Genomic DNA, 16,604 nt, shown 5'->3' with positions numbered 1-16,604 from the left:
TTGCTTAGCCATTGTTGAACTAAATTCAATTATTAGCTTATTCTTTAAGTACTCCAGTTAATAAAGGTTTGATTGTACTTCAAGAACTCTGACTTTTCCAAAAATAAAAAATTAGTTCTTATTTGTTAGGACAAAAATTAAGCTTAAAAGCACATTCACACTTGTCCTTAAAAGTACATTCACATCATATACGAGATAACTTCCTCATGCCTGGAAACATGGCTTATATGGCAAAAAGTCATATGCAAAGAACAACTAGAGGGTAATCCTCCCATGTCCACATCCTCCAAAAAGCCACACTTGGCCTCAGTGTAAAAGTTATATTTTATTGCCATGCTACAAAATGTATGAAGTTGGCACTGACAGGGAGAAATAGAGAACAAGGGTGGGGAGGGCTAGAGGGCAAAAGATGTTGTTACATATACAACAAGGTTTAATCAACAGTGGTAAATTTTGCCAATATTAAAAATGCAAACCAAAATTTAAAATGCTGATATGAAACAGCATTAAAATACAATTTATGCATAGTACTGTATCACTTATGTCTTTTATTAGAGAAATATGGAATGCTTATAAACGAAATTAACTATAGGGGGTAAAATTCATATTTCATTTACAATTTGGCAATGTTAGACAATTTTTTAGTCCCACTGTTAGACAATTTTTTATAAAAGACAAAATTAAAAATCTAATAAGCTACCTTTATACAAAGTTGCTATATTTATGCCTTTACGTAGGAAAAAAACATTTATAATGCAAATTAGGACATACATAATCTTACAATATTATACAATGTAATGAAAATAAAAACATAACACAAAATTTGTCCTTTATAAAATGTGTATTTTGCATTTACCAATGCAAATGTGGCACACTGGTGACTACTGTACTATTAATGCCAGTCCGTTTCCATGCTGCTATTGTCCAATTGTCATAGAACTGCAATTGTAATGATGCTACAAAAGAATTGTGTTACACCAAAAAAGAAAAAAAAGAGGATGTAGGGATGGGGAAAAGGGACGTAAAGAACAGGAAAAATAGGGTGCTGGTTTGGGCGGAGTATATTGTGGTATGTCATAAAATATTTGTTAATTTTTCAAGCCAAAAACATTTCCTATACATTCTGTGATTTTGTACCAATGCCTTTATTCAAATTTGGCAAACATCAGGGAAAAGGTAATTTAGTACCATATACCTCACATATCAGAGATTAGAAAGAGATGCCAATACATCAGTTACTTCTGAATGTTGTCTCTGATGGTATGTCTATTTCAAGGATATATATATATATATATAGATATATATATATGTATATACAAATATACATATATATATTTATACACACACACTACACATTGCACAAAACACTTGGACATTATGGGTTAGGAACAGCACAAGGGGAAATGGGATGTATTTTTTAGCTTGTTAAGACCTTTACCTTGAGGCAAAAATATGGTGGCACATTATTGGGAAATTATGAAAACATAAGGCCCCTGTCCCATTTTTAATAGAACATTATTGAGGTACATTTTTATACTTTGCGCCACGGATTTTTTTTGGTGGGGGAGGGATACACAAACACTAGCTTGACTCACAACACTGAACTGTGGGGTCAACATTAATATCTGTAAAAACAAAGACTGCTTGGCAAATTTTCTGAAGTCCAAAATGTGATCTATTCTGGATATACTGAGAAGTGAAAAGCTTTTTGCTGAGTCTTCAAAAGTAAAGTGCATATCTCATCACTCCACAGCAGCAGTAAATAAAAGGAACTATTTGCCAATCTTCCTGGAGGGAGGGAAGGCACCATATTTTCATTTTGAAATGAAGATGAACCTGGGAAATAAAACACACTAAGAAAAAACACATGTAATACCTATATCAGTTTCCAGCCCTGGTCTGGGATAAAAGCTGTTACGATCTATATGGATAAAACAGGATTCTATTAGGGGAAAAGCATATGATCAATGACTATATTTCCAAAACCAAAAAGTGGGATCACATGATCTATCAACAGAACAGAATATCTAAAATTAGGTCTGTCTCAGAAAATCTGAAACATATGGCCACAATTATATCCCAATAAAATATCTCATTCTAAAATGCACCCAGTAATTGGTACAATTCTTCCAGAACAGAGCTTAATGCCCATTACTAGACTACTGCAGAGGACAAATAGTGTTCTATGTTATTTTTAATTAAATAGGAACACAGGTGATTTCCAGAGACATTTAGAAATTAATACCAGTTGTATACATCTTCCCTAATACTCGTAGTACCTAAAACTCAAATTCTTAGCAGACAAATTGGTCCCATTTTCATTTTTAAAGCACACAGTATTGAAAGAATAAATTGCAATGGTTATATTATAGTTGCTTAAAAAATATAAAAACTAATCAGAATCTGGAAGGAAAAATGAAAAGGCTGAGGAAAAGTAAGAAAAGAAAGTATCCAACCTCCAAAATGAGTAAATAGGTCAGCCCTTTTGTTTGGAGGTTAACGTTCTGTCTTGACTGCTTGTTTCGGAGAAAACCATGTGCACTGGTTCCATCATAACTCTTATTCCACATTACAAAAATCATCACATAAATTTGGCACAATTAGCAATCTACTCAGAATAAAGCATAAATGGAACAATACATTAAAATGGAAACTGCATACCTATACCACTGCTCTCTTTTTAGAGAACAGTGAACACTTTGGTAAGCACCAAATTCACAGAAAAGAAAGAAGATTCTGCTATGCACATAAACCAGTGGCACTAAAAATGATAAAGACATCTTTAATAATTTATTTTCTTTATAATGGTCCCATCCTATTATTTTGCTAATCCATTCACTGTCCTATAGTTAGGTCATTTATGGAACAGATTGGATGCTATATGACTGAAATTTTTCATGCTAAATTAACCTTAGTTACATCTGGTAGATCCAGACCAAAATCTCAAATTTCCTCATATTTAGAGGAGACAGCGACGTATTTTGCAAGGATATCTAACCTTCTTTCCACTCTACCTGCTCTTATCTTCTCTAGGATTTGGGAAACTGGAAACTTCTTGATTTTCCAAGAGCTAGACATATGGACTCTCATCAGTTTATATAAACTTCAATTCATTTTCAATCCTAAATTATGACACAATGTCATTGCTATAAGACTTCCACTGTACCTGCTATGCTGGCAACAATTTTAACATTCTATTAAAATCAAGGGATAACCCAAGATCCAGCTATGAGTGAAAGGACAGCAGAGCTGAGGAGCACGACAGTGGGCAAAGTACAGCTGCAGCCGTGTGACTGAGGGGATCACTGCTAAAGTGCTGGGAGAGTGCCCACAGAGAAAACACAGTACCTTTAGGGAAATTTGCATGTTAAAAGTAGCTTCCTTTTTTTTTTCTTCTCAGCTGCTTAAGAGATCACCTATGAACACAAGTGAAATTTAAAATTGTGAGAATGCTTTTATCAACTTGAAAAGTAAACGGCATATAAATAAATACTGGACAAGGGCAACCCTGTTATAGAATAACAGTAAGTTCCAAATGAACCTTCAAAACCACAATTTGACAAAAATGCAAACTAAACAAAAATGAACACATAATCCAATTTCAAAACTATATACAAACTCAAACATCCTAAATTGAAAAAGACATGAAGCAACAAAATTAGACATCCCAAACACCAAAGGAAAAACTTGAAGGTAAATGGCAATCTAATGGCACAAATGCCTCCAGAAAACAATGTTACTGTTAATAATCTGTAGGAGAGAAACTTTCAAGAGATCATGGTTCAGATTTTCAAATGTTTTTGGATAAAGTGACCTGAGACTGATTCTTGAGCCTATGTGTAATTCTGACTAAGATATCTGGGCATGCCTTTCAAATGACACCATGAGATGAGTAAAGAGAAAACCTCGTCTCTTTCCTGCCTTTCAACACACCAACAGCAAACCATGTTCACGAACGTAGGGCTCTTTCTAGAAACGCTGAAGGCTAAGGAACTGACTGGTACATAGGAGGTGTGGTACTTCTATTTCCATACATATGTCCTGGCTCAAGTCAAAAAGCCTACAATTAATGAAATAAAGGATTCCTCATGTTACATGCTGGAGGTCACATACCATGAATAGTAAATCTACAAATAGTACTTTCAAAGCCTAGAGTTATCTGTTAGCAATGCACATTATCAAGAGGCTTTATAATATGCTTTAAATGCCAACCATGACTTAGACGTGAATGATATGCATGAGTCCAGAATCTTAATAAAAATTGACCAGCATGTCACTCACTTCAATTCTCATTTTAAATAGGCACTGTGAAAATGGGAATGCTGCTGTACAGTAATGAGTAGTATAGAATGAAATTAGTGTTCTTTTATGAGTACCTGCTCTACATTTTAATTTCCCTTTAAAGAAGCACATGAAATAGTCAGAAAAAAATTTTTTATCAGTCTATAAAAGGAGTTAGTGTTTAGAAATAAAAATGAAGCACTTGCATCTTCATTTTTTAAAACTTCACAAAGGTGCAAACAATGTAATGGTTTCTGGGCTCACATGGGCAGATCAGTACTATTGTGTCTAGTTTTCCTAGATGTACCATCGTCTCGTGGCAGTGCTTTCTGCAGATTTGACATAGCAGCAGTTCTCTCGATGTCTATCACAGCATACAGCTCTGTGCGTCTGGTAGGGGTCTGTGGAAGGGGAGTGGTAGGCGTTTTTGGAGTCTGAGGGTTGTCAGAGTCACTGCCACCTTCCAAGTCAACCTGTATGTAATTGAGCTGCCTGTGTTCTAAACTTGGGCGTCTGATATCAAAGTTAAAGACTGTCGGTGTACAGTCCCGACGCCTTGAATATTCTATTTTGTGAGCACTTGCCGGCACTGTTACATTCTCTGTATTTACATAGTTATGCATTGGATCAAGATTATTATGGTAGCCATTTAGAGATGGGGTCTTTGGTCCTAAATTGTCATCTTCATCCCTACTTAGCTTGCGGGCTTCCCAAACAGGAGGCAAAGATGGTAGATTTTCGTAGTTTAACAATGCAGTTCTTCTCTGAGCTGAGTTGTTGATATTCTGGGTATCTGAGGTACTGGTGGACGGCAGACGACCTCTCCTGAGCCCTGACGCACTGGGGAGAGATAGCCCATTTAGATTTTCATACACCAGTTTGTTAACAGAGGGCGCGTCTCTTCGTTCATCACTGTCATAGCCAGTGTCCCATTCCGTGTTATTCGCACCACTTCCACTGACTTGATCTCTTCCAAGTTGTTCCAGTTTCTCTTTTTCCATTAATTGCTTTTGAACTGGGGTTGGTCCTAAGACAAACTTGACTCCTTCAGGTTCAAGAAGAATCTGAGGGTCCCTGTCCTCAATATTACTTGGTTCTTCTTTTGGTGTGTTGCTTTCAGCATTAGAAACCCTCGCCTCCAATGGGACATGCACACTTGCGCGGTTTTTCCGTTCTTCTTGTACACCTGTAGTGTTGACATAGGTATGTACCTAAAACAAAAGAGGAAAGTGAATCAGTAAACTTGCTTTAAAAAGAAAAAAAATTTGCCTGACTATATCTATTAATTTTATTAACTTTCTAAGTATATTCTTACTTCAAAGCTTTTGTACCTGTTTTTTTAACCAACAAAAAGGTTGGGAGGAGGTGGGAGAAATGTAGAAATGTCTTCCTAGCTTGATAAAAGAATAACTGCTTTAAAATACATGTGATGGGGCTTCCCTGGTGGCACAGTGGTTGAGAGTCCGCCTGCCGATGCAGGGGACAGGGGTTCGTGCCCCAGTCCGGGAAGATCCCACATGCTGCGGAGCGGCTGGGCCCATGAGCCATGGCCGCTGAGCCTGCATGTCCGGAGCCTGTGCTCCGCAACGGGAGAGACCACAACAGTGAGAGGCCCGTGTACCACAAAAACAAAACAAAACAAAACAAAACAAAATACATGTGATGGTGAAACATGATAAGCATTCTGTAGAAAAAATAAAAACTCAGGAACAAATGGGGATTATTACTTTGATGTTGTTTTAAAATTCTCATCAATGCATTAAAACCTGATTTAGAAATAGGAAATAACAAGTATTAAAAAGGAAGAGAGAAATTTATCATAATTTATAGATGATCTGACTATACAAAGAAACAGACCCTACTAGATTCAATAAGAGTTCTGTAAAATGCATAGATATAAAATAGATACCAGGAAATTAATGCTACTTAGAAAAGTTTGTGGTATTTTGCGGGGGGGACAATATAAAAAAAGTTCAGAAGTCTATACATAACATTTGAAAACCTCAAAAATAAAATTCAAAACTAAGGGAAATTTAATTATAGTAAATAAGAACTCATTTAACAAGTAAAGAACACAACCAAATGGATTTCAAAACAGTAAAAATTTCTTCATGATAAACAACCATATTGTTGACAAAAGATAAGTATAACTAAGTAATACATAGACAATGTTAACCAGCTAACTTCGTTCCTAAAATGAAAATATAATAGTCAGGAATATTAAATTGCTCTGTTAAAACACAACAAAATCTGCCTTATTGCTAGTAGTCCACTAACTATAAAAACTGTAACATAAAAAGCTTTCATTGGAGGTTACTGTAACTGAATTGGCCATTGGTTATGTCCGTCTTTATCTATAGATGCACCTCTCCTGTGAACCCACAAACTTACTGTAATGCTAAGTTTCCCTCAACACCTATATATATTTGGGTATATGACAGAAAATACATGCTATTTCCTCTGTGTCTTCACTACAAAAGTCATAAACAAATAGCGACAGCTAAAATTCAAACTAAAACCTTCAAGTGTTGGCACAATAACACTCTAACCCCACACAATATGTTAGACAGTAGGACATGCTTACTTGTTCCTCAGCCACAAGCAAGGGATGTGTAGACTCTTCACCTACTGAAGGCAGGCGTGCACTTCCCACAGAAGGATGTCTGCTTGAAGGATGGGATGAAGCGTCTCCAAATGAGGGGTATCGGGGATATCCATTAGGTAAGTTCTGAGCAGCAAACCCTGGAGCTGAGTTTTTGTTTGTTTATTGGTTTAAGAAAGGATACAGGGGTAGGGCACAGAGAATAAAAATGAATGAGAATACAATCAGCACTGAGAGGTTTAAGGAAGGTGTTTCTGGCAAGACATATGAGAAACCAGAGCAAAACAGCATACCACCTCCACTCTAACTTTCCACTCACATTTTAAATAATATGAAACATTTAATGTTTTCATATTTAAAATATTTAAAATGTTTATAATTATAGCTAAGTTTTTTAAAACTCACAACCACTATACTTACGTTAGCCAATGGTAATTCCTAACAATTTATAGATTAAAAAACCATAATCTATAGTTTATAATAGAAGAAGGAAAATGGACACTTACTTGTAGGTGTTCGAGGTGTTCTGGGGACTTCCAATTCTGTCTGATGATTATTCCTTTCAACAACTGGCTCCTCCACTACATTTATACTATTATTCTGCATAATCTCTTGCAACATATTAAATAATTCTTCTGCACGAGCACACTTAAAGGCAAAGATTCCTACAAATACAAACCAGAAGAAAAAAATGGTCACTGCATCTTTAAAAAAGACACAGGAGCACCTGTCGAAGAACAAACTTGTAAAGTAAGCATTCCATGCACCAATAGCAAGAAAAGGCTTTAATATAAATGTCTGATAAATTAATTATATTCCCTGTTTCAAAACATAAACCCAAAAGTTCACAGAATAATTTTCATTTGTCCATGGGTGATGGCTCAAAATAAGGAAGACAAAAACAAGATTTGCAAACTTACTCTAGTCTGCTTTTTAACAGCAGGGGGAGCCCAACTTACCATTACCAAGGGAATTCCTTATCACTTGACAGGCCCTTGCTCTGTGGTTTACAATCATTACCTTGTTTAATTATTGGATTACCGTTGCCCTCTGATACAGAAGAAATTTGATGCGTCAGAGGTCATGCAACTTGCCCAAGGACTTTCAAGAAGTAGGTAGCAAAAAATAAAAGTACGTTCTGTTTGACTCCAAAGTTTAGGTTCTTTTCCCAGAGTTACAACAGTAAAGACATAGAGGCAATTTACTGGGACTAATCATTTACTTACTGCAAATCTTAAATTTAATATAAGCCAAAATTCTGGACATAGAAAACATGCTTAATAAATGCTTGATAAATGAATACATAGTGTACTATGTCTCTTTTTTTTTCTTTTTTTTTTTTTTTGCAGTACGCGGGCCTCTCACTGCTGTGGCCTCTCCCGTTGCGGAGCACAGGCTCCGGACGCACAGGCTCAGCGGCCATGGCTCATGGGCCCAGCCGCTCCGCGGCATGTGGGATCTTCCCGGACTGGGGCACGAACCTGTGTCCCCTATATCGGCAGGCGGACTCTCAACCATTGTGCCACCAGGGAAGCCCAATGTCTCTTTTTTAAATAATCCACTTATTTGAGAATTTTTTTATTCTGGATAAAAGTAAAATATTAAACATTACATATAGAATAACTGAATTATAGAATGCTATTTCAAATATGATAATGTTTGGAGAAAAAAAAAAAATAAAGGCTCTACCTACCTTGTCCAGTTTGACACCTTCGACCACTTTCAAAAGAAAAGAGATTAGAATCATAGCCATAGCGTCGGAGGCAGAGGTAGTGCCATTTTACCGAGTCACGTTTGCGAGTGTATAAAATCAGTTCCGTGTCTGTAAGTTCCATTATGCCAGAACCTAACTCATTCCCATCATCATCCACATTAATGACCTAAAAAATAAAGTTTAATTAGTGCTAACTTAATGCTCCCACTTGACAGTTATGCACATATTTCACTAATTTGTCAGGAAAATGTACTATTGCTTATTGGTTCAGTTATTGGTTCCTTTGTTAGTTCATTCAACAACCAATTGTGTGTTTAGGGCATGGATTATGTAGCAGTGTAATACCCAGTTCATATCCACAAAGAACTCACATTCCCACTGAGGAGATAAGATATACAAACACGAAAAACACCACAAAACTGTAAATGCTTAACTAACAAATGAGTGCAACAGAGGCTGCGAAATGCAGGAACTGTGGCGGAGGGTTGTTGGAGAAGCCTTCACATAAAAAGAGGAGGGACTTTAGCTGGGCCTTGGGTATAATTAAATTTAGACAGGAAATAAAGTTAAGAGGGAGAACTGGTGGGTCAGGAGTTAGGGGGCACATCCTGAAGATGCAGTGCTACAGCAGAGACAAAGAAGGTATGTTTCAGCGAGATCAGGACAGGACTGGCATTGAGTTCATGTAAGAGAAGGCTTTGCACTGCTCAGTTTCAGAAAATGGCCAGAGACTATAAAGAACAGATAACACTTAGGGAGAATTCACTATACCCCTGGGTTGGGCAAAGTGCTTTACTTGTGTTTTTGTCATTTAATACTGATCCTAAACTGCAGGTAACAGTATTTTCTCCACTGCACACAAATCAACAAAGACTTAGTGATAATGTAACCTGCCAAAGGTAACAAAGCTATGAAGCAAGAGGGCTGTGACTTATACCTAGGTTTGTGTGATCCAGTGGCTATGATTTACAGCAGAATGAGGTCACAATATGAGAGATTAATGACTGTGGATGAGTAAGGAATGGAGCACTTAGCATCTAAGTAACAGAATACCACTGAAGTTTTAGAATGATGAAGGAGGAAAATTAATTTGATGTCAACTGCAGGATGCATCACAGAGGTGACTGAAGATAGAGTTTAGTTATGAAATTGTCCAAGCATTAAACAATGACTGGGAGCTGGTGACAGGACTGAAGAGGCACCTACAAAGTGGCATTTTAAAGACAATATTATCAGTAGGTCATTTCAAAGAGGACTGATGGGACCAAATCCAGGGGCTCTTATCACTGTGACCAAAGATTGAGTTCTTCAGAGGATTTAACAGTCACTCATTAGTGCTATGTTTTCCTGATGGAGATACAAGATTTAGGCACTCATATCCATGATTGGTGATGTCGAAAGGTAAAAATAAACGTAAATGTCTTCCAAGTTAAAAAAAAAAAAGACAGTATTATCAGAATTGTGTGGCTCTAACTGGATATGGAAGACCAAAGGAAAAGGAAAAGAGGATTTCACACTGTCAGTAAGAAATGTTGTCATCATTTGTTAAAACAAGAAAAGGCAGAATGGACAAAAAAGGAAAATAAAAGGATCTGAATACAAAAGTGAGGAAATAATAAGACATGTTAATTAAGTGAAGTAAAAGAAGAGCATCCAGGTAGGCAGTGAGAGCTACATCTCAACCAGTTTTTACTGACCTTAAACTTGTTCCGATGGTTATCTGGGACAGTGTCTTTATCTGGACAGCTACAACAGCTACCCATGGCTTCTTCAGAAGACCATGTGAGCACTACATGAAAGATAATTTGCAAAAAATTATTAGATGTAAGATACAAAAGTCAAAAAACAGAAAAAGACACTAGAAATCATCTAACATAAGCCCTGCGTTATTTTGATGAGGAAAACTAAGCCTAAGGAAATAAATGGCTAGAGCTAGATTTCACACAACTAGCTGGAGAATTTTACTCAGCAACAAGAAGAATAATTCTGTGAGGGAGACTTCACAGAAATCTCAAATTTAATTTGCAAAGGTCTACCTATTTTAAAATTATCTAAAAGAAACCAATTTAAGTTCTCACACATAACACTATTAAAATAAAGTCATTCATGGAATTAACCGTTTATGGCTTATTAGGAATTTCAGTCCCTATTAATAAATTTCCAAAAGGATGCTAGACTTCTGGCTTGGCAAGTATTTTGATTCATACCATGCATTGTAGTATTCTTTACGTATCCCAACAGACAAAATTGGTTAATAAGACACAAAAACAAATCTGGAATAGTTCATTAAGAGAGAAAGACAACTCAAAATTCAAGCTGTAACTTAACACAGAGAATACTGGCAAAACTGAAAGAGTGTGTCTATCTAATCCCTTCCCACAGAAGGTTAGAGATAAGTGGTTACAGTGACATTAAGTGTTGAAGAATACTGCAAGTGAACAAAGGAAAAATTCAAAACTTCACTTACAAACAAGAGAAAGAATGAGAATGGATGTGACAGTATTTGAAAAAAGGGGGAAAGAAGGAAGCATAAGAAGCTACTAAACATTAAAAACATAAATCTGATTAAAATTTGCCTAAAATTCTTCAGCAGATCTTCACTACCTTCAGGAAAAAATGCAAAGCTCATCAGTATGACACATGGTCCTTCACAATTTGGTCTCTGTCTACAAAGACAGTCTAACCTCTTCCCTCCTCTCTGCTTTGAGTCCTACCCAGCCATACTAAACAGTTTCCCCAGAGCATCTTGTTCTCTCACACCCTTCCATGCTGCTCCTTTCTCAAGATTCAACTTCAGAGTACAGTGCCTTCAGGAAGCCTTCTCTGACTCCCACCAACTGGGCAAGTTATATTCCTTGTGTACCCCCAAAGCACCCTGAGCTTCCCAGTATCACAGCATCTTTCACACTGTTTACTCAGTAAAAACTGTGATAGACTGTTTACCTATCTATCTACTTCCCTCCACTTTGAGCTCCTTCCCAGCAGGGATGGACTTTATTCATTCTTGCATTCCCTGTGCCTAACACAATACCTAGCACACAGGAGGTGCTCTAAGTCTCTTGTGAGCTGAACGAACTGCACTAAAGGAAGATAAAGAATGCTGGCAGGTGTAAGGATCAAGCAGATAAAAAAGGATACTAGTGTATAAACCAAAAGAAGTGATAAGTAAAATAGTAAAGTTAAATTAAGACTCATATTTGGTGGTGTCCTTGCACTGGTGAGAATGGCCATCATTAAAAAGCCTACAAATAATAAATGCTGAAGAGGGTGTGGGAAAAGGGGACCCTATTACACTGTTGGGAACATAACTTGGCGCAGCCGCTATGGAAAACAGTATGGAAGTTCCTTAAAAAACTAAAAAGAGAATTGCCATAAGATCCAGCAATCCCACTCCTGGGCATATATCCAGAGAAAACTCTAATTTGAAAAGATACATGTACCCCAATGTTCATAGCAGCTCTATTTACAACAGCCAAGACATGGAAGCAACCTAAATGTCCACTGACAGATGAATGGATAAAGAAGATGTGGTATATATACATATACAATGGAATACTACTCAGCCATAAAAAAGAATGAAATAATGGCATTTGCAGCAACATGGATGGACCTAGAGATTATCACACTAAATGAGGTAAGTCAGACAAAGAAAGATAAATACCACATGGTATCACTTATATGTGTAATCTAAAATATGATATAAATGAACTTATTTACAAAACAGAAACAGACTCACAGACATAGCATCAAACTTATGGTTACCAAAGGGGAAAAGGGGTAGGGGAGGGATAAATTAGGAGTTTGGGATTAGCAGATACACACTACTATAAATAGCATAGATAAACAACAAGGTTCTGCTGTTTAGCACAGGGAACTATATTCAATATCTTGTAATAAAACATAATGGAAAAGAATATGAAAAATTATATATATATACATATATAACTGAATCACTTTGCTGTACACCACAAACTAACACAACATTGTAAATCAACTATACTTCAATTAAAAACGTAAACAAATAAATTTATATAGGGAAAATGTGTGATGACATAAGGATAAATAAAATCTTGTTACATAAAAGAAAAACAAGATTCATATTTGGTGTCTTAATATGCCAGTTAAGTATCATGGTATAAAGATGACTAAGTCACAGGATGTACCTCTGAAGAGCCATGAATCTAAAGGGAAAGACAGAGATGTCAACAGATAATGCATTATGATAAACCTCATATCAGAATATAAGAAGAGTTCCGTGGACACAGAGAAAGAAGCAACTAACTTTCTGGGTTAGGAAGGGCAGGAAGCACCATTTGAGCTGGTACTTTAAAAGGTGAGCAGAAACAGTGTGCTAGGCAAAAAACAGAAATAGGCACTTGAGACAAGATAAAAAATTAGGTGCAACGATAAAAGTCATGAAAGGTGGCAATGTATTCAGGAGAAAGTGAGGCATCTAGTACGACTAGAGTGCAGGGTAGGCTGTAACACAAGCATGAGACAAACCATAAAGCATCCTGAACAACAACCTAGGGATCTGGGACTCCAACTAACTTGAAGCTAGCCTGCTTCCAATGTCCCTGTAGTCAAATGGACATGACTCTATCATGGCACTTATCACATTCTACTGTAATGTTGACCTGTCTCACCACCCACTTCACTGTGATCTCCAAGAAGATAGGAACTGTGTCTTCTGAATTTTCTAAGGCAATAAGCATACTGTTTGACATAGCAGATATTCAATAAATGTTTAATTTTTAAAAATTAGTAAATGTTTAATAAATTAGAAGATGAGGAGGCCAAAAGAATATTTCAAAAAAAATTTTAAAGCAGACAGATAATTGATAGAAACAAAAAGTCTTCTTGAAATTACTTATCCAGCCTCACCACTGAATACAAAGAGCTAAATGGTTACTACAGTGTGGCTTTTGCCTGAAAAAATAATGCCTCAAGTAAATATTTTTCAACTATTTCTCAAAAGAAGTAGAAAAAGCATTCTTCCACTTGACACCTTCACAGGCGACCTGTTAAGGCAGCACCTCCGATTTTGTCAGGGATATATGAATGGTGGTACAACCTACCTGGGGGCTCTATTCACATTGAATGCTTCAGTTCAGTACAAAAATAGTTAATGAAAAGCCTACCATGTGACACAAAATCCTTGTATGCCACTCCAAAGAGAATGAATTTCATCCTACACAAGGTGAAAAGCCAATGAAGTATTTTAAGCAGGAAAGTGAGGTGGTCAGGAATTCATTTTAGATACCTCCATCTGCAGGGTAATTTTAAGTGGAAGTTTAGCTCAGAGGAAGGGAAGCCAGTGAGAGACTACTGAAAAATGGAATATGCCAAAGACTTAAAACCAGAGCAGCAATAGTAGGAATAAAGATGAAAATAATGAATTTTAAAAATACTTAGGAAGACAAGTCTGCAGCACTGAGTGTCTGGCTAGGTATACAGGAAGTAAGAGGCAGTTTTCAGGGCGGCAGATGAAGGGTGCTGGTTCCATTACTTGAAATAGGAAAAACTTTCTCAGGTCTTCGAGAGGAAGTGATGGTGGTTAGTTCAGTTTTAGACATGTTAAATTGAGATTCCAGAGAACTACCAAAGGAAGACTTGCAATAGAGAGGTAAGTACATCAGAATGGGTTTGAGGAAAGAGGTAAAATATTGGGACACACGGTATTTGAAACTGTAAAACAGAAGACCCTGATCAAGGACAGTATAAAGAGCAGTCTGCAGTTAAAATTCTGGGGAACACAAATGCGCAAATACTGGAGTAGAGAAAAACAAGTGAAGGAGAAGAGAAACAATCAGAATAGTACAAACTAAGAAAAGAAAGTGTCAAGAAGGAAGGTTCTATCCATAGTGGAGTGTTAGGTAGAGGCAGAAGCCATTCAGCAGTGAGCAAATGGAAGATAAGGAAGTAGTCCTCCAAAGAATAGAAAAGGCTCTTTCAAGAACACAGTTGGAAAGGAAAGCCTAAAGTGATAGGGTATGGTTGGACATGGTTTCAAAAGAAAATATGTTGCTTGAGTTACTTATTGTTTTAAGGTGACATAGATTTATGCAGGTTAGTAATCAGTATGTCAGTAAAGGTTAAAGAATATAGGAAAAAAACAAAGGACATAGACGGCTACAGGATGGATCAAGACGGAGCGGGGAGGCTAGAGAAGATGAGTTCCGGGGCCCAGATTAAGAAGTCTGCCCACAGAAGGAGTGCCTTGTCCTCTGACGAGAGAGAGCAGAAAATAAGGATGGGTGGAACACAGTAGAGAAGCAGAAGTAGGTAACACCTATCATCCTAAATTTCTTTGGTAAAATAGAAGCCAAGTTTGCACAATGAAGGACTTGAGGATTATTCTCTGAGAAGCTACCCAAGAAAGGTAGCAGGATTATTAAGTAGGCTATGCTGAGACTTAGCAGAAGCTGGAGAGTAAGATTATGCTATTTTTCTAGCTGTACTCAGCAGTCCAGAGGGTAGACAGTTCAACTGACCCAGGGTCAGAAGGTAAAAAGACAAGGAAATTAAAGGATATTGGCAATATAGGGGTTTGAAGTAATGGGCCATCAGGTCTGGTCAGGAAAGAAGCAAGAAAGAAGAGGGCTGATGAAATGGGAGAAACGGAGGGAGGCAAAAAGGAACAGGAGGCCTCAGTAAGGCTGAAGAATAGGCTTAGTAGGAGTAAGACTGTGAAACAGCTGGGACTACAGGCAGTTGTAGTCAATCTTCCAGCACAGAAGGAGATTTTTAATGTGAAGTTTTCACCCACATCTCTGACTCCTCCTCCTGAAGCATGAATTCCCAGGCAGGGGGAAAGGCAAGACACTAGATAGTCTGCATTTATGACAATCAGATTAATACCTGGAGAGTGTCTGAGTTATGTAACACCCAATAATATGTACAAATACCTGTAAACACTTGATGAGAAACCACGTGATCTCATCATCTTACCCAGTCAAGTTTATAACTCAGCAAAAACACAAAAAGACGTACTATACTCCCTCAAGAAAGCCACATAGGAAAGTAATAAGGGTACATTCAAGAACAAAAGGTAGCTTCTGTTTGGGAAGATCAATATTGCAACAAGTGTGTTGGGTATTTTAAATTAGTAAACACTGTCATGTTTAATTAAAGCCAATTGTCCTAATTTTTGGGAAGTGGGAGGTGACAACATATAAGGAGGCAAAAAAAAACTGCATTCAAGAAAACACTATTAAAATCTCTAGTTTAAAAAATGTAATTGGTGCACTTAATGACTTTTTTAAAAGTAAACTTCAACTTACCTAGATCTGGCCATTAATAGTCTTAGCCTCTGCTGCAGCATCAGGAGTTTAATCATACTTCAAAACACCATGTTTTCTTTGTTTGCTGACTTAACCTACAATTAGCAAGAAAAAGTCAAGAATTTAAAAGTCTTTAAAGTCTTTAAAGTCTTTAAAAACTGTTTTCCTTATGAGACTTCTGGCAGCACTGTTAGTTCAGTTAATCTATTTAAACAAACTAAAAAGACTGAATTTTTGATTAAAATATATATAATTTATAAGATCTATTCTAAAAATTACTAATAATGTGTACATGGTACCATCAATACAGCCTTTTCAAAAGAAAAGTAAAAATGCAGTAGCTTACTTTTCATGATGTCTGGATATCAGGACCTTTAGAAGCCATTGATTTTAGCTTCTCCACTACAGCTATGACATTAGACAACACATTTCTCTATATTTATCTCCACAGCCATAAAATGAAAGGTTAGACTAAACTACCTCCAAGGTTCCTTTCCAGCTCTAAAACCCCATTTTACCCAAGGGCAGGCTAATTCTCCATATCCAGTCACATCTCTTAAACCTCACTGTCCCTCTGCCGAAGAGTGGACTGTCTTTAGAATCCACCCTCTGTATCTTCTAATCCACAAGACACCCCCAGAATCAAATCAGAAGAGTCAGTCATGAGAAAACAGTATGAACTAGCATGCCATAGTCACAGAATAATGATACAAATTACAGCAAT

General features: G+C 36.9%; 1 protein-coding gene and 1 non-coding gene across 9 annotated transcripts in view; one reads left to right on the top strand and one right to left on the bottom strand.

Moving 5' to 3' along the window:
• Window positions 1-305: 305 nt before the first annotated feature.
• Window positions 306-16,604, bottom strand: part of FRS2 (fibroblast growth factor receptor substrate 2) — a 121,311-nt gene continuing 105,012 nt past the window's right edge. For all 8 annotated transcript variants that reach the window (XM_027106994.1, XM_027106995.1, XM_027106992.1 and 5 more), the window contains 6 exons: window positions 15,881-15,975; window positions 10,295-10,386; window positions 8,577-8,763; window positions 7,390-7,548; window positions 6,866-7,029; window positions 306-5,492 (listed from right to left, as the gene is read on the bottom strand). In XM_027106994.1, the coding sequence (XP_026962795.1) occupies window positions 4,542-5,492; window positions 6,866-7,029; window positions 7,390-7,548; window positions 8,577-8,763; window positions 10,295-10,360 (1,527 nt within the window). In that variant the 5' untranslated portion in view covers window positions 10,361-10,386; window positions 15,881-15,975 and the 3' untranslated portion in view covers window positions 306-4,541. The remainder of the gene's footprint in view (window positions 5,493-6,865; window positions 7,030-7,389; window positions 7,549-8,576; window positions 8,764-10,294; window positions 10,387-15,880; window positions 15,976-16,604) is intronic.
• On the top strand, window positions 9,835-9,961 carry LOC113621403 (small nucleolar RNA SNORA25). Its single transcript, XR_003433185.1, has one exon. It is a non-coding gene; the product is annotated as a small nucleolar RNA SNORA25 (small nucleolar RNA).

The sequence above is a fragment of the Aethalodelphis obliquidens genome, unplaced genomic scaffold (assembly GCF_003676395.1).
Source record: "Aethalodelphis obliquidens isolate GAN/ISIS:26980383/991018 unplaced genomic scaffold, ASM367639v1 scaffold8, whole genome shotgun sequence".
NCBI classification, from domain to species: Eukaryota; Metazoa; Chordata; class Mammalia; order Artiodactyla; family Delphinidae; genus Aethalodelphis; species Aethalodelphis obliquidens.
Note: the sequence above shows the minus strand (reverse complement) of the source record. Positions and strands in the feature narration are given on the sequence as shown.